Consider the following 16,934-nt stretch of genomic DNA (forward strand, 5'->3'; position numbering starts at 1 on the left):
GGAGCCATGGGACGAGGGGGAAGGGTTTTAAATTGAAAGAGGGGAGATTTAGATGAGATATTAGGGAGAGATTCTTTGCTGCGAGGGTGCTGAGCCCCTGGCCCAGGTTGCCCAGAGAAGCTGTGGCTGCCCCATCCCTGGAGGGGTTCAAGGCCAGGTTGGACGGGGCTTGGAGCAACCTGGGCTGGTGGGAGGTGTCCCTGCCCAGGGCAGGGGGTGGCACGGCGTGGGCTTTAAGGTCCCTTCCCACCCACACCATTCTGTGACCCTATGAAATGACACTAAACGGGGTTGAAAGCCACCTATTCAGCAGGGACCCAAGCGCCGCCGCCGCCGCCGCCGCTCGGAAGGCGACGCGGGCACGGAGCCGAGCCCTATCCCGGTTTACCGGAGGGATGCGCGACAACCGGGGACAAACACCCCCCCCCCCCCCTCCTCGCCCCGGTTCCCCCCCGTGCTGCCGCCGCCTCCCGGGGCGGGGCGGGGCCGGCGGGCGAGGGCAGCCCGTCCCGGGCGGAGCGCTGGGCTCCTCCGCCCCCCGCCGCCGCCGCCGCCATGGCCGCCCCGCCGCCGCCGCAGCCCCCCGCCGCCGCCCCGCCGCCGCCCCCCGCCCGTCGGTGCCCCTCGCTGCCCGCCGTCGAGCCGCTCCTCTTCCTGGCCACCTTATCCCTCGGGCTGCAGGGCCCGCTGGCCACCCAGTACCTCTGGGACCGGCTGGGGGCCGAGCGTGGCTACAGCGGCCCCAACGCCAGTAGCCCCGCCGGCTGCGGGAACGGCAGCGCCGCCGCCGAGCCCCTGCGGCAGGTCGGGGATGGGGGATGGCGGGGGGTGGTGGTGGTGGGGGGGGAACGGGGGTGCTGCCGCCTCCCGGGGCCGTGTTGGGTGCCGCCGGCCCCGGGGCCTCAGCGCCTGTTTGTCTTGCAGGAGGTGGAAGCGCTGGTGTCCCACTGGAACCTCTGTATCAACCTGGGAGGCTTCTTCGTTGGGCTCTTCTCCGTGACGCTCTTCGGGCCATGGAGCGACAGCGTGGGCCGCCGGCCGGCACTCGTCCTGCCGGCGGTGGGTATGGCCGTGCAAGCGGCCGTCTATCTGCTCGTCATGTACCTGCAGCTGCACGTCGCCTACTTTCTCCTCGGCCGCCTCTTGAGTGGCCTCCTGGGAGACTACAACCTCATCCTGGCCAGCTGCTTCGCCTACGTGGCCGACATCAGCGACAAACGGGCACGGACGTTTCGCGTCGCCATCCTGGAGGCATGCCTCGGGGTGGCGGGCATGCTGGCCAGCATCGGCGGTGGCCAGTGGCGCAAGGCACAGGGGTACATCAACCCCTTTTGGCTGGTGCTTGCTGCCAGCCTTGCTGCCGCTCTCTACGCCGCCTTCTGTCTCCAGGAATCGGTGAAGCAGCAGAAACCAGCCAAGCTGTTGACGCTCAGTCATTACAAGGCCGTCTACAGGTTGTACACGGCCCCAGAACGCGTGAGCTCCAGGCGGAAGCTCGCCCTTTACTCCTTGGCTTTCTTTCTTCTTGTCACGGTCCATTTTGGGACCAAGGACCTCTTTGTTTTGTACGAGCTCGGCTCCCCTCTCTGCTGGGCCCCGGACCTCATCGGGTACGGCTCGGCCGCCAGTTACTTGGCTTATCTGGGCAGCCTGGGAGGGCTGCGGCTGCTGCAGCTCTGCCTTGAAGACACCTGGGTGGCAGAGATCGGGTTGATCTCCAATATTTCTGGACTGGTGGTGATTTCTCTTGCAACGACAACACCACTGATGTTTACAGGTGACGCCCGATTCTTAATTTCCCTGTATCCCGGGCTCTTGCCTTGGAGATGGCAGGGGAATGCAGGAGGGCTGGGTGCTTCTGGGAGTTCAAGCACGCGGAGGAAGTTCTGGCCCCGTGTCAGCCTGTGTACTGACAAAGCTGTGGCTTGCTAACAGCAAAGTTGGCCAAACACTGAAGTTGCAAGTGCAGCCACGTAGTTCCTAGAAGCTGCGTTATGCTGCAGATACGGACTAAAGCACATGGTGAGGGGCGGGAGGGTGAATTGGGTCTAAATATAGCAGGGAGAAACTGCCTGGAGTTGCAGATTCCTGGGATTGACTTTGGAGGCCGTTTATTCTTCAGCTGAGCTTTCCCTGACGTGCTGTATCTTGCTCACAGGTTACGGGATCCTGTTCCTTTCCATGGCAGCCACTCCAGTCATCAGAGCCAAGCTCTCCAAGCTGGTCAGCGAGACGGAACAGGGTAAGGTGTTAGCCGCTCCGCTTAAGCCAGGTCCCGAAACACCGTCTCATGGAACACTGAAACCAAATGGCTTTGGGAGGTTAGGACTTCCCTGGCTCCTTTGGACCCCCGTGCCCCTGCGCTCACCCTCAGGCTCAGGGCAACATTTTTATTTTTTCGGAATAGTTGTCAGTTTTCGTCCGTTTAGACTTGCTACGTTTTCAAGCAAGATGAAAAGCGTCGGGTTCAAGCTCGGGCACCGTTCATTCATTCCTTTCTTTGTTTCCGAAACTTTTACAAGGAGCAAGGGTTAAAATGGATTATATAACGAGCAGAAAACAGAGATTTCCCTGACCGTGACTCTTGGAGGTAGATCAGTAACAGTGGGAAGAAGCCCAGTGTTGTTAGAGGGTTGTATCATTGACCATGGGGAAAGATCATGGATAACCCATGGGAGGAGCACATTTGCCTTTCTTCCAGTAATTTGGTTGCGCGTGCTGTTAAACACCGCCTGGGAATGGCTCTGCAGGCGGAGGGGAGGAGGGAATCGAGGGGGGAGAGGTCGAAAGGCGGCTTTGCAGAATTCGTGTTCCTCATATTAAGAATGACGGTGGCGCAGACTTGGTACCAGATTTATGATACTAAATCTATAAAGCGCAGCCTTCTGCTCAAACTTAATGTTTAACAGGCGATAAGATGTGCTCGGCAGTAAGCAGACCTGGATAGCCCCGTCTGAAGCGTTTACGGTCCAGCTGATGTGTAATATCCCTGGTCAGCTCTGGTGATACCGGTTCCGGGGATCAGTGAGCTGGTCCTGGCTGCGGAGACAGGTTTGGCCAGCGCGGCGTGCCTCACCTCTGCTCCCAGCCCTTGCTCGCCGCGCTTGACGGTGCAGACACCCGATTTTCCCGATGGGAAGCGCAAACCCTTGGAAAGATTCGTAGCGTTCCACTGAAGTGATGTAAAGGTGTTTGCGGGCGGGGTTCTCTCTCCATTAACCTCTGAAATGTCTTTTCCAGGTGCTCTCTTCGCTTCCGTTGCCTGTGTGGAAGGGCTGTGTTCGCTCGTGGCTACAGGAGTGTTCAACTCCCTCTACCCTGCCACCCTGCACTTCATGAGGGGGTTCCCATTTCTCTTCGGGGCCATAATTCTTCTTATTCCAGCGGCTATTATTGGGTAATTTACTTCAAATTTCTAAACTTTGCCATGGGACCCGTGAAGTGTAACATGAAAAATACTATTTACTCTACTTGGGAGGGAGGCTCGCGGTTTTTAAGGCATATCTGCAATTATGTTTATGTGCCCTGGTGAGCAGAGGTCCGTCTCTTCTGGTGTCTGAACCCTAACGATAAACCTCCAGCCCAAGTAAGGTAGTTGCTGAAATTCATGGTTCTCCAGTGTCTTACTCCACCCTTGGAGTGGAATCCAAAACCGGGCGTTGAATTTGCAAGTCCTCCTTTACCGAAGAGATGGAGCTCTCTTAACAGTCTCTCTTCCTGTTGTTTCTCTGCTAATTAAAGCAGAAGTGTCGTGATGGAAAACAAAACCTGTGGTTAGTCCTGCGACAGACAGAGAGTGTGTTGGGATTTGCAGTAGAAGTGAAACAGCTCCTGGCAGGGCCATTTTCTTCCGTTCCCTTGAAACTTTAAAACTCCCTTCATTCGGCGACGTCCCAGCCTGCCTTCGTAGGCTCTGACTGCTCTTTCTTTTGTAGGTGGATAGAAATCTGGGACTCAAACCAGAACTACAGCCGCTTCTCAGAAGCTTCCCTGTCCCCTGCAGACGGCTGAGCAGCAACTTGGCGACAAGGAGTTGGCCAGCTGGGCAGAGTCCATCTGAAGACTGCTCTTTACTCTTGCCTGGAAGGACGCCTTGCTCGTCCTTGCTCATTTTTAAATGCCAAATAGTTGGAAACCAGGGCTCTGGCTGCCATTAGGAACTCGATTTGCAGATGCGAACGCCTCCTCGCCATTGCGTTGGCTCATCTGTCAGAGAAAACCCAAGAGACCCAAAAGCCAATCGAGAGCAAAAGCTGTTGTTGGCCATTTGCAGGGCTGGTTAGTGGTTTGGGGTTTGGTGGCGGGGGGGAAGGATCCGTGGCATGCTTTTAGTGGCGAGAGAGAGCTGAATCCTGGTTTAATTGCCAAACATCTTCCCCTCTGAGCACTGCAGGGTGCAGCAGATGCTGTTGGCAAAGCCTGCGGAGCAAGACTGAAGCTGAGGTACCCAACAGCGTGCTGCCGAGGAGGAAGGTCTGTCTTTTATCTGCCAATAAAAGTCATACAAACGTTGAATGCCAGGCTGGGCTCCTGCGGAAATCCTTCTGATGAGCAGTAGTTTGGCACAGGAGTGCTATCGCCATCCTTAGGGACTAAACCGGCTCGAGCTTCGGGGGTTAGAGGTGTCCCAGGGGGAGGGTCTGACGCATGAAGTGCTTGTAGTCAGCAGTGCCAGCGGCGCGTCCTGCCCCCGGCCCAGGATTTCAAAGGTCCTTTGGAGAAGTAAGAGCTCGTGTAAGAATACTAAGGTGCAAGTCGGTGCCTTGATTGGCAGTTGCCCAAACTGATGAAGTTAAGGCTAAAATGGACAAAATCGGGCCTCCCTAACTGATGGTCTCTACACTGTACGTTTGAGGCCCCAGCTGTGATACGTGGTCCCTAGGGTGTCGTGTGTGCTTACGGCAGGGCCAGGAGCCGTCCTTCCTCATCAGTACCCAGCGCTGGTGGGACGGGCTGGTGTGGGGACAGGACTAGTGTCTTTGGAGATCAGGTTTTTTTGTTGTTGTTGTACGAGGCAGCATTTTGTGTCAGTGACTTCATTTCTGCTGCCCTTCTGGGAATATGATGATGCCAGCAAGCAAACCTCCATGCGCTGGGTATCCATAATTGTTCTTTTCAAAGCGTTAAGTGTATTGCCCCAATCCTGCTCTCTTCAGGCTGCCATAAACCAGCCGTTCTGCGTACACTGCATCGCACGCGCTGTTCAGCCGCGTGCAATAATGTCCTTAACTGCGGAATGGCTTAGCAGATAACATTACTTCCAGAACGAATAAAACCTCCATTCTCTTTTATGGTTCATAAAAGGATAGCTTTTCTCGTACAGCCGTTTATGTCATTTGTCCTTGCCTCGTTCTCTGCTCCTCTCCAGCATTTTCATGGCGCTTCTTTTATTGGAGACTCTGCAGTGAAGAAGCGGCAGCAGGAAATTATCAGCCCTGTGGGGAATGAGCGCGTGAGGGTCCTGAGTCAGGAAAAATGCAGGTTTGGGACTTAGAGTCATAGAATGATAGAACGTGTTGGGTGGGAAGGGACCTCTAAAGGCCATCTAGTCCAACCCCCCTGCAGTCGGCAGGGACATCTTTAACCAGATCAGGTTGCTCAGAGGCTCATCAAGCCTGGCCTTGAATGTCTCCAGGGACGGGGCCTCCACCACCTCTCTGGGCAACCTGGGCCAGTGTCTCACCACCCTCGGCGTACAGAACTTCTTCCTTGCCTTTTGGCAAGCAGCCAAAGCTTGGCAGTAGATGTTAAATGCTTATATACAGCATTGTTCATTAGGGGTTTCTGATAAAAGCAGGAGAATTGGGGAGCAGAGAAGCAGGAGGTGGAGCAGCAGGGAGGCTTTAAGAACTTGGTGCTACGCCCCTTGGTGTGTGTAGTTAGGCCAGTGGACGTAGGCAGGAGATACGTGTCTGACTGATGGGCTGAGCCCAGAATTAGCCTCCCTGAGGAACAGGGCATGCTGTGAGCCCTGCATCAGATCTTTGTCGCTGAACTGATTGTGAAGTCTTCTCTACCAGCAGACTCCATGGGCGCCAATGCTAGCGGCTGCTCAGCGTTGTGCGGTGAAGTGAGACTCGTGTCCTGGCTCTGCTTTCCCGGTCGTGTCAGTGTGCTTGCAAAGGAGAAATTCAATAGGCGCTATTATGCTCTATTAAAAATAATTAAAGTTTTTCTAGGCCGTCCACCAAGAACGACAGCCGTGAAGCAAATACATGATCCGTGCATCGTGGCTGTGGGCAGCAGGTAGAGGGTCCCTGGGGATGCAGGAGAGAAGCGTGTGACACAAACGGAAAAGAGGTGGGGATTTAGAGTATAAACCAGATTTATTAATAATATCTGATAGAACAACTTCAAACGCTTCCTGACATGACATAGCAATGGAATCAGGAAGGGCGAGAACAGAAGGATTCATCTCCTTGAGACCATCTGCTCCAACTGGAAGGGGCTGGGATGTTTTGTCAAGAGCAGGGCGAGTTCGTTAAGGTGAAGATAACTGACTGATGGGGAAATGGGAAGAGTCACGGTCTGGGCAGCTGGAGCATGAGGTGCGATCTCATTGCAGGTGAGACACCTAAGCTGTAGAGGACGAGTAAATCTCCTCTAGGTTGAATGGTGGATGGGGAGGTTAATTGCTAGACAGCTCCTGGAAAACAATACGCAATAGTCTTGCTGTGTGTTGTTGTAGGGAGAAAAATCCTGAGGACTGTTTGTGTGGGACTCCTTCAGTGGCCGTGGAGGCGCTGACGTTCAGTCAGTTACTCAAGACTTTTCCCCAAAGAAGCTCACAAGTGGCTTCCACCCTCTGGCAGACTCACCTTTGGGCTCATCTGCTGGCTGCCTCGTGTTTCCCGTGTTTAATCTGGAGATTAGAGAGATTCTATTTCTGATGAATGCTGGGCAGATACAGCTATTAACCTTTCACTGGAGAGCAAAGATGCCATTAACTGTGAGCTGATAAGAACTACCCATAAAGCTGTAATTAAGCACCTGAATTTAACTTTTTTTTTTCTCAAATGTTCATGGATCTAGGCCAAAAAGGAAATGCGTTTGTGTTCTGGCCAGTTAAGGCAGCGGCGAGGCTTCGGGGAGAGCCAGGATGAGGACGAGGTGGCTGCGACCCCTCGTTACCTCCCGAAAGGGTTGAGTTCTCTTGGGCAGGGACAGGCAAAGGACCTTCCTTCTGCTGAAGTGGGGTGCATCAGGTCTCCAGGCCGTCAGGGCAGGCTGGTGTTCCCCGGGCATGGCTTGCTTTTCGTCCTGCACATGCTCTGAACAAGGATGTCACTTTGCATCATCCGCTTTGCTCTGCATCAAAAAAAAAAAAAAAAAAAAAAAAAAAGCCAAGCTCAGGTAGGAGCTGCAATTTCTCGTCCTGATTGCAAAATGTTCAAGGCCAGGCTGGATGAGTCTTTGAGAAGCCTGGTCTAGTGGGAGGTGTCCCTGCCCAGGGCAGCGGGGGTGGAACTCGATGACCTTTAAGGTCCCTTCCAACGTGAACCATTCTGTGATTCTATGAAAATGGCATGTTGTTGAGAGCCTGCTCGCCCTCCAAGCGGGCGTGAGCTGTGGGACGAGGCTGGGAGTGTGGGCCCATGCCAACCTGATGAAGTTCAACAAGACCAAGTGCAAGGTCCTCCATCTGGGTGGGGCGATCCCAAGCACCGATATAGGCTGGGCAGTGACTGGCTTGAGAGCAGCCCTGAAGAAAAGGACTTGGGAGTGCTGGCAGATGAGAGGCTCAACATGAGCCATCAGTGTACTCGCAGCCCAGACAGCCAATCGTATCCTGGGCTGCATCAGGAGAAGTGTGGGCAGCAGGGCGAGGGAGGTGATTCTCCCCCTGTACTCCACTCTTGTGAGACCCCACCTGGAGTACTGCGTCCAGTTCTGGAGCCCCTGCTACAAGAGAGATATGGACATGCTGGAACGTGTCCAGAGAAGGGTCACGAGGATGATCAGAGGGCTAGAGCACCTCTCCTGTGAGGACTGGAGAAGATAAGGCTCCGAGGAGACCTCATAGTGGCCTACCAGCATCTTAAGGGGGCCTACAAGAAAGCTGGGGAGGGACTTTTTAGGATGTCGGGTAATGGTAGGACTAGAGGGAATGGATTAAAACTAGAGATGGGTCGATTCAGACTGGACGTTAGGAAGAAGTTCTTCACCGTGAGGGTGGTGAGACACTGGAACAGGTTGCCCAGAGAGGTGGTGGAAGCCCCATCCCTGGAAGTTTTCAAGGCCAGGCTGGACGGGGCTCTGAGCAACCTGATCTAGTGGGAGGTGTCCCTGCCCATGGCAGGGGAGTTGGAACTAGATGATCCTTAAGGTCCCTTCCAACCCTGACAATTCTATGATTCTATGAATTGAGGAGAACGTGTGTCAGGGTGCCCCTGGTTCCTCACCTGCAGGGTCAGCAGCAGGAGCTGAGGGTCCTGCTCGCACCAAGCAACCTCCGCCTGCCCTTTGCATCCACTTCGCTTCTTCCTGATATATCGGGGTGAGTAGCTGCAAAAAGACCCTGTTGGGTGTTGAGGAGAGGTCAGTAGAAAGAAACAAATGGTACTTGGGATTGCGTCCAGCCGAGAGGAGGGACAGCCCCCAGCCTGAGGAGCTTGGCCAGGGCTGTCGGTGGTGAGAGATGCCGTTTGAAGGAACGGGCCACAGATCTGCTCTGGAGCTCCAACAACAGAATAAAATACAGCTAGTGTGGAATAACTCCACGAGTACAGTACAGCAATTAGCGTCTTCCGTATCTGCATGGATATATGTTTTCCAGAGTCACACTCCAGCCTCCTGTGCCCTGTAAGTGTAAACCTGATAAAGTGGCAAAGCCAGGACATCAGGTGGAGGGAACGGCGGTGTTTTAAAAGCACTTTTCGCAGAGACCCTGCCGAAACTTTACGTGATCCGAACCCAAACTTGAATCACCGGAGTTAAGAGCACAAAGTGGTTTCGCAGCACGAGGAGGTGAAAGGCCCTCGAGGAGGGAGCGAACTCCTGTGATAAAGGGACGTTACTGGGAAAGGGAAAGCTGCTGCTGAGCAGTTTAGAAGCCTCTGTGTGTTATCTTTCCCAAACACGGGGATTTCGTTAGGGCTTAGCTTTTATTTGCCCTTTCCTGCTCTCGGCTTCTGACCGCAGTGACGTTCCCGTGGCACCCAGCAGAGGCCATACGATGCTTGTGGACCGTTCCCTCTCAAGCTGCTCTTCCCCCTTCACGTGTCCTCTTGCGATGTACCCCTCGCCAGTTCCCCAGCTTTTGGTACACGCAGAAGATCCCTCCTCTTCGGCCATGCTTCTGGGGGAAGCTGCGGCCATTTGCGAGGGTCTGGACGGTGTCGGTCCCCCTCCACCTGCGTTGCGGGAGGCGTAGCCTGCACGTCCTGCCAGCCCAAGGGACGGTGGAAGGCAACTCGTCCACCCTGGCTTGGGTCACCAGGCACCGTAGTGAGTACTGGCCTTTTAGCTTGCATTTGGAGGGTGGAGGGGGTCTAACGAGCCAAGGCCTCGCGTCAAGCCAAAGGTACTAAGATGGGGGGGGGGAAATCTAGAGGGAGAAATTTGGCCCCACGTAAAAAAGGGGTCACCTGGGAAGTCTCTGGAGGGGATGAGGTGCTGGTTCTAGGGCTGCCCCAGGGAGGGCAAGCAGTCCAGGCCATTCTCCGACCCAGCCGAGGAATCCCGGGAGGAACGGCCCTGGAGAAAGCGGATGATTTTGTCGATCGTGGCCTCCTGGTACTCGTGGGACCACCTGTGTTTGAGGGGAAAACCTGAGTTAATTTTTCCACTGTGCAAGACGCGATGAGATATCTCGGTGCATGTGGGTCAGGACCCCCTTCCTCCACCCCAGCTCTCTTGGAGCGCCCTTTTCCCCATGGAAAACGGAGCAACACTGGATGCTGCAGGAAAACCCCTTCCCCTGCGCCCTGCCAGGCTGGAGGGCTACGAGCAGGTTGGGATGTCAGCCTGGAGTGCCGGAGGGGGAGCTGGAGGCGAGAGGAACCCAGGTGAGCTGCGAAACCCGCCAGCGTCGCTCCTGGCTGGAGGGCTGGGGGCAGGAGGATGGGCGTCCGTCCTCCCAGCAGCAATGGGGTGGAGACCTCTGTCACCCAGAGGAGCCCCGAGCACAATAACGGCAGAAGGGTTATGGTGGGGACCTTTGCTCCCTTCATGCTTCGGAGTACCTGAGGTAATTCACCTCTCCTTTGGCCCGTTCTGCCTCCCTCATCTGTTTCTCCCAATTTCCTTGTGCTCTTTGCTACTGCTCATGCAAGCCGTTCTCTCCAGGTGTCAAGGAACCCCGTGGCGTGGGTCCCTCTCACTTACTTGATACCATTAAATTTCAGGACGGCCCTCATGTCCTTGGGAAGCGTTTCTGGGTCCGGCCACTCAAAATGGTCTGTAACAGGTACGATGTTCTTCCCAGAGTTCAGGGCTGTCACAATCTCCTGCGGGAACATGTGAGTGCTCAGGCCGCGGCCCACGTCAGCGCATCGCCAGCCCCGTCCTGCTCCAACATCCGCCTGACGGCATCTCCTACCTTGTGCACCCAGTCCTTGCACTCGGGGTCTCCCATGCATTTATCCAGCGCGTTTGGCGAGAGGACCAGCACAAAATTGCGGGCGCTCATGACGCTCTGGATCAGCTTGTCCTCAAACTTCCCTGCCTCCAGCTTCTCCACGTCGATGAACACGCTGAAGCCGTGCAGCTGCAGGTGGACCTTCAGCAGGCTGGTGGCAAGAGGGGACAGCACCAGGAGGAGAGCTACGGCCAAGCGCCTGGGTTTCACGCGCTCTCCCGCCACGTTGGCCAAGACGTGGTGAGACGGAGGAGCAACGAACAGGCTCCCCCAAGAGAACAGCACGGTCCTTGAGGTGCCAGCTGCCAGCCCAGCCTGCTTACAGGTGGCTGGGCCCACACAGAAAACACAGGGAGCAGGACATGAAATCTCTGCTGTGATCCCCTACAAGCTCAGCGGGAAAAAGGGCAAGTCAGTGCCAAAGAGGGCCAGGGTGGCAGTAGCAGGACTGGGTGGACCATAAGGCTGCCCACCACGCAGCTTATGGCACGTGCTGTCCCCATTTGCACTGCAGCTTTTGGCAGCCTCTCCCTGCTGCAGCCTTCAGCCCTCCTGGCTCCACGCTCTTCCCACACCTGACCACCAGCCTTCACTCTGGGCTTCACCATAAGGTTGCCCGCAGGACTCACCTGGCCAGCTGTGACCCGGTGCTCCTCCGGTAGCTGATAAACACATCAGTCCCATCGGAAGCAGTTTGCAGCGTTATAGGGGAGTGCAGCATTTCTAGGCAGAGCGAAGGGCAACCAAAAGTTAAAAATACCCAACAACTCATCCCAAACAACCCCCGATGCTCACCCCCCACCCCCCGCCTTGCTCCGGCACAGCGAGCAGCAGCGGGACCCGCACGCACCCCTTGCAGCGGTGAGGATGCGGACGCGGTGGAAGCCCGTGTTGATGTGGCAGTCCTCCTGCAGCTGCTGCTCCGTCACCCGGTGCAAGAAGTTGCGGTTGATGCCGCTCGTCAGCAGGTTGTAGGTGTACTGGCGAAACTTGGGGTCGATGCTGCCCAGCCAGTCGGCCAGGTTGCTGCGGTCGCAGGTGGAATAGTTTGCGAAGGTCTTCAGCTCCGTCAGCTCCCGGAAAAACCTGGTGGAGAAACAAAGGAAAACATGGAGTGGGGAGGGGAGGCTGCTGGACCAGACAGGATCTAGAGAGATTTGGTACCACATCTTTTATCTGCACAGGAGAGAGTGCAGCTACATGCCGTGGTGAAGAATGAGCTAAGGAGCAAAGAGATGAATAGCTGCGGGACCGCAGGAGCGTTGGTCCTCAGGACACGGAGGTATGAGGAGCTCAGCTAAGGGAGGAGAAGCTCAGGTAAGTTCCAATCTTTCTGGGTAACTTGCGGGATCCCACCTCCCCAGTGCCATAGGTGGTCTCTCCCCATCCCACATTTCTCCCATGCATTGGCCCCTCTGGGACTGCATACTGCCCTGGAAAAGCCCTGGCCGCCCAGCTTTCCCACTTTGAGGATTTCTGTTCTTGTCTTTGCAAGAAGGGAAAGGCACAGACCTTTTCCCTGGCTCTGCCACCGTGATGATGACCGTGAGAGAGACCAGCGTGCCCTGGTAGCATTCCTGAGGTGCGGTGGTCCTACCTCTTCCGAGTGATGCTGGACTCCATCCCCAAATCCTCCTGCAGCTCCTCCTCCGTCAGTCTCAGGAGAATGTCCCCATCGACCTGGTGGTCCTGCCAAGAGAAATCCAGGCTGGAAAGGTCCCAGGAAAAGCTGTTGGGTGAGATGCTTACACCTCTGCTGCAGGATGGGGCAAAAAGGCCCATCTGGGTGTCCCTCCCCCGGCATGCAGTCCTACCAGGAAACTCTGGCAATACTTGTTGAATCCAATCTGCTGCAGCCACGTCTGCACCTCGCAGGGCTTCCAGTTGGGAACCGTGGGTAGGATGCGCCGAGGAACCTCCTCCCCTATCATGCGCAGCACCTTTTTGGCCAGGGAGGAGGTGGTGCTGCTGGTGGAGTAACACACGACCCTCTTCAGGCTCTGCGTAGCCCCAGTCTCACTGAAAATCTGGGGACACAAAGGGAGGAGACATCACAACAACCTGGGCCGGGTCAGCCAAAAAACAGGGTACTCAGTGAGCTCAGAGGGAAGCAAAGGACACCAAGATGCAGTTGTGGCACCCCTGCTCTTTTGCGTCTCCTTCCTCCAGGCCAACCTACCCTTTACCTTTGTTTTCTTCTGCCTGGTTTTGATGGCAGCCTCCGTGCAGAGGTAGAAGGCGGCGATGCACTGCGCTTCCAGCCGCGAGCTATCCAGCAAGGGCACCAGCCGCTGCAGGTCGTCCGCCGTCCTCCCCTGGCTGTTGTCGCTGCTGCCCAGCATCTCACAGGCAAACTGCTCCGGGTCCAGCGAGGCGATGAACGGCTCCACCAGCGCCAGCGTCCCCGAGCGCTCCACCTCCTTCTCGATTTCTTTGTTGGTGGCCAGCACCGTGATGGCCAGGCACGCGTGCAGGCGGATCAGTTCGTCGTCCCTGGAGAACACCAGTGGGAAAAGCCACTCCGCTGTCCTCTTCTCGATCATCAGGCGCTGGTTGGCCTGCCCCCCGTACATGGCACAGTTGGCCAAGGCCATGGCACAGTGCCGCAGCACGACAGGGTCCGTCCAGCGGCACCAGTAGAGGATAGCATCCAGGCCTCCATCAGAGATGAGCTGGAAACAGGTCTCCTCGGTGTGTTTGAACATGTGCTCCAGGATACCGGAGACACTCTGCGCCAGCTGGGGAACGTCCCGCTCCTTGGCTAAGTTCAGGATCACTCCCAGACCGATCCGAGCGATCCGATCCCTGCAGGAAGGAGAGGCACAGGCAGGTGAGGGGGGCAGACGGCCATGCAGGGAATGAGAACAGTGGCTGGCGTGTGGACTCCCCCCTGCTTCGGTGGCGTTTGCCCCATGACAGCCAGATGTTTCCCTGTGGGACACGGCTGCCAGATACGCTGTCAGGCTGCGGTGCAGCGAGATGCGGCGGGATGGCGTTGGAAGAACCTGCCTGGGTCTGATGGAAGACGTTGTGATGGGACAGGACTTGGGGCGTGTAGCTCAGCACCACCATGCCAGAGGTTCTCGTGCTCAAGGTAAGACGTACGTAGCAATTAACAGTGCTGGATAGGCTATAAATAGATCTGCTTTGTCAGCTTTCCTGGGTGTGTGTGAGCTGCTTCGTGTTCAGGGGTGAAAACATATTTGTCCCTAACCCATGCTGTCCTCTGGCTGCTCTCCAGATCGGTGCCAAGCCCAGGACAGGGGTTTCACATCTGGCTGAGCAACCACACACAACTGGCCATGGGGACGTGTGACAGACAGGGATCTGCCTGTCCTGGGATGGTAACGTGGAGGCAGCTTGGAGGAAAGCTGTTTATTTTCACGATCCTGTGCTCTCCTAGAAGAGCACAACAAGAGCCTGGGGGCAGGTGGCCGAGGGCCACCAGCTGTTGCTCAGCCACAGCTGGCCTTGGGAGCCCTGTGCTGCGAGGATGGTCTTAAAATGACACCTGAATGGGGCTGTGCCCTACAAGCATAGAGTGAAGAAGGGGGAAATGATGGGCTCTTGGCTGCTCTCCCATCAGCCGGCCTGGGATGAGGGGGCAGCTCCATCTCTGGCCGTGGAAATGACCCGTTTGGTGCCGCGGTGGAGCTGCTCCGTTCACAAGGCACAAGCGCTGGGGCAGATGCCCCGCGCCATGCTGTCCGTGCGGGCAGGGATGCATTCGGCCCCCAGGGACGGTGGGGTGGAGGCACGCTGGCCTCCCCGTGCTGGGAGGCGGGAAGAGCCTTTCTGGGAAGCCTGTGTCCCGCATGGCTCACGCTGACCTTGGGGCGGGTTTGGCAGCAAATACTGTGGAGAGCTCTGGAAATAAAAAGCGCTCAGCCTGGGACTGGCTCCGAGCCCGGACTCGGCCATGGAGCTGGATGACAAACACAGTCCTGCCAGGTGCCCAACTCCCTGGAGACATGGGATGGAGCCAGGACGGGTCCTGGCTGAGCTGAGCACCGCTTCTGCTGCGCAGGGATGCTGGGAGAGGCCTCTAAGCCAGAGGCTTGGACCCAGGGAGGGACCCTACACCTCCCTGCCATTGCTTGGGTGTTGATGGTGGGTCGGGCTGTGGGGAGCAAGGGGCTGGGGACCCACGGCTACTCCAAGACCTTGGCCCATGAACTGCTCCTGGAGCAGAGGCGGCAACTCCAAGCAGCTGCTTTCTCTTGCCAGGAAGCTAAGTGCTGAATTCAGACCGTGCCAGTGATGTTTCCTGGGATTAATTCCACCCTAATGGACTTTCCTGATTTAGCTGTTGCCTCTTTTTGCCTGCCAGTGCATGCAGTGAGGCCCAGCCTTCAAGTCCGTGACCTTAGAGCGAGACATATCACCCATGAAGCTGGAGCAAAACCTTGGCCGGGCGTCCTCGACACCCGCCCAGAGCCCTGGCTGGGGTTGGGCACAGCAAGGGCGAGCGGAGCTGGCAGAGCCACGTGTTTGCCAGCAGAGAAAGGCTGATCCTGACCCAGCACGCCACAGGTGTACGGCTCCTCTCGGGGACCGGCACGCTGCAGGCGGTGCTGCCGGGGCGTGTGGGACTGTGTTCATGGTGTTCGAAGGGCGAGCGGGCGCTGCGTCGGCACGGCTGTGCATTTAGATGTGTTGGGTGCTACGTGTGCACATGCCACCCTCATACATGTGCCCGTACGCGCGCGCACACACACGCGCTCCCAGCCCACGTGTGAGGATGCTCTGGCGGAGCCAGCCCGACGCCTCTCGCCTCTCCCTGGGGTGCAGCACACGCATCTCCAGCCTCTGAGCCTAGGGACCACGGGGGCCGCTGCCAGGCTGGCCCCCTCCTTAGGGCATCATTCCAGCCCTGGCCAGCAGCAAAAGCCTCTAGGAACCGGCTTCATCCTCCTCCTCCTGCTGCGGTTATGGCTAAGGGGGAGGCGTGTCTTCTCCTTGGGGTGGGATGGTCTGGGCCAGCCAAACCGACCCACCTCAGCCACGGAGGGTGTCCTGTCTGGGTGGCCCCAGGTTGAGGGTGGCTCATGAGGACACCCCGATCCTCACCAGCATCCCGTGAGCTGGGGCTGGTCCTCCTCCCTCCAGCCGTGGCGGGAGGTGCCATTGCCTGGGTGTGACCAGCAAGACCCCTCTGTGCTAGTGCCGGGTGTGGGGGGACGCGGTGCGGAGCCGAGAGGGGTTGATGCCCTGGGAGCACTCAGAGCAAGGAAATTTGGGGGTTGTGGGTGGGATGGGTGGAGGAAATCCCTGCTGTGCTCGGGGCGGCAGGTGAGCCTGCCATGGGGAGGGCTGTGCCCGGCAGAGGTGGGGGGGTTTCTCTTTGCAGACTCACCTGTTTTCTGCCACCAGGATCTGCTCCAGGAGTCTTCCTGCCTGGCACTTGGTCTCCAGCTCCGCCGTGTACAGCAGGTTCAGCAGCAGGTCCAGGCCCCCCTCCAGGCGGATCGTGTCGCACAGCACTTTGGCCACGTCCCTCCCCACCGTGGGCATCCCCCAGGCTTCCTCCACCAGCTGGAAGACCTCGGCGATGGCCTTCCTCAGCTCCACCGGGCTGGATGCCTGCTTGGCGCAGGCGATGGTCTGGTGCAGGGCGGGCAGGATCCGGTCCAGGGCTGCTCTCACATCCATGTTGACCCCGGGGGAGACCTCCCGGTGCTCCCTGGAGCTGCCCCCCCCGGCCCAGCTCCCCGCCTGGCTCACACACTCGGGCACCACCAGCCTCTCCGCACCCGCCATGGCGAAGAACCGGCCAAGCTTATAGAGGGAGACGAGCAAGGTGAGCACCATCGGCATCTCCTAGCACAGCATCCTCGGTCACCCGCCCGCCGGGAGCACCCGGCCAGGGCCACCGCGCCGCTTGGGGGGACCCGAGGTGGGCGGAGGGGGGAACGGAGCTGGCCCAGGGTCCAGCCACAGGGCTGGGCTCCCTCTCCCCTCCCTGCCCTGCCGGGATGCGGAGCTGGAAGCGGTGGCAGGAGCCGCCTTCCCAGATCCAGGCTCGGCATCTCGGGTCCTCAGGGGCTGATGTCACCCCGCGCAGGCGCCGCCTCTCCAAGGAGGGGCTCATCTGCGGGCAGCAGCATCCCCCTCCTCGCTGCAGATGCTCTGGCATCCCCCCAGACCCCTCCTTCCGCAGCCCTCCGCCTGCCCAGCCTCAGCTGGGGCTTGTCCCTCTGTCCCCATGGATCATGTCCCCCGCCTTGCCCAAGCTGCTGCGGAGCCTGTGGTCAGGCAGGGACCCCCACCCCCCGCAGGGACCCCCACCCCCCCCTTGCTCTTGGGACCCTCTGCGACGGGTGAAGGGAGCAGAGGGATGGCCACCGCGGTGGCC

The 16,934-nt window shown here is 57.7% G+C and overlaps 2 protein-coding genes across 2 annotated transcripts; one reads left to right on the forward strand and one right to left on the reverse strand.

Annotated features, from left to right (window-relative positions):
- Positions 1-555: 555 nt before the first annotated feature.
- On the forward strand, positions 556-4,144 carry SLC46A1 (solute carrier family 46 member 1). The gene is made up of 5 exons (XM_063342491.1): positions 556-804; positions 925-1,777; positions 2,159-2,242; positions 3,241-3,397; positions 3,936-4,144. The coding sequence occupies exons 1-5, from the start codon at positions 556-558 to the stop codon at positions 4,009-4,011; spliced, it is 1,419 nt and encodes a 472-aa protein (XP_063198561.1). The 3' UTR covers positions 4,012-4,144.
- A 16-nt stretch (positions 4,145-4,160) lies between these two features.
- SARM1 (sterile alpha and TIR motif containing 1) lies at positions 4,161-16,644 on the reverse strand. The gene is made up of 10 exons (XM_063342489.1): positions 15,936-16,644; positions 12,766-13,384; positions 12,394-12,606; positions 12,177-12,268; positions 11,430-11,665; positions 11,209-11,302; positions 10,541-10,730; positions 10,327-10,448; positions 8,403-9,751; positions 4,161-7,308 (listed from the first exon to the last, which is right to left on the reverse strand). The coding sequence occupies exons 1-9, from the start codon at positions 16,394-16,396 to the stop codon at positions 9,622-9,624; spliced, it is 2,157 nt and encodes a 718-aa protein (XP_063198559.1). The 5' UTR covers positions 16,397-16,644; the 3' UTR covers positions 4,161-7,308; positions 8,403-9,621.
- Positions 16,645-16,934: the final 290 nt, after the last annotated feature.

Source organism: Chroicocephalus ridibundus, chromosome 7 (genome assembly GCF_963924245.1).
Source record: "Chroicocephalus ridibundus chromosome 7, bChrRid1.1, whole genome shotgun sequence".
NCBI classification, from domain to species: domain Eukaryota; kingdom Metazoa; phylum Chordata; class Aves; order Charadriiformes; family Laridae; genus Chroicocephalus; species Chroicocephalus ridibundus.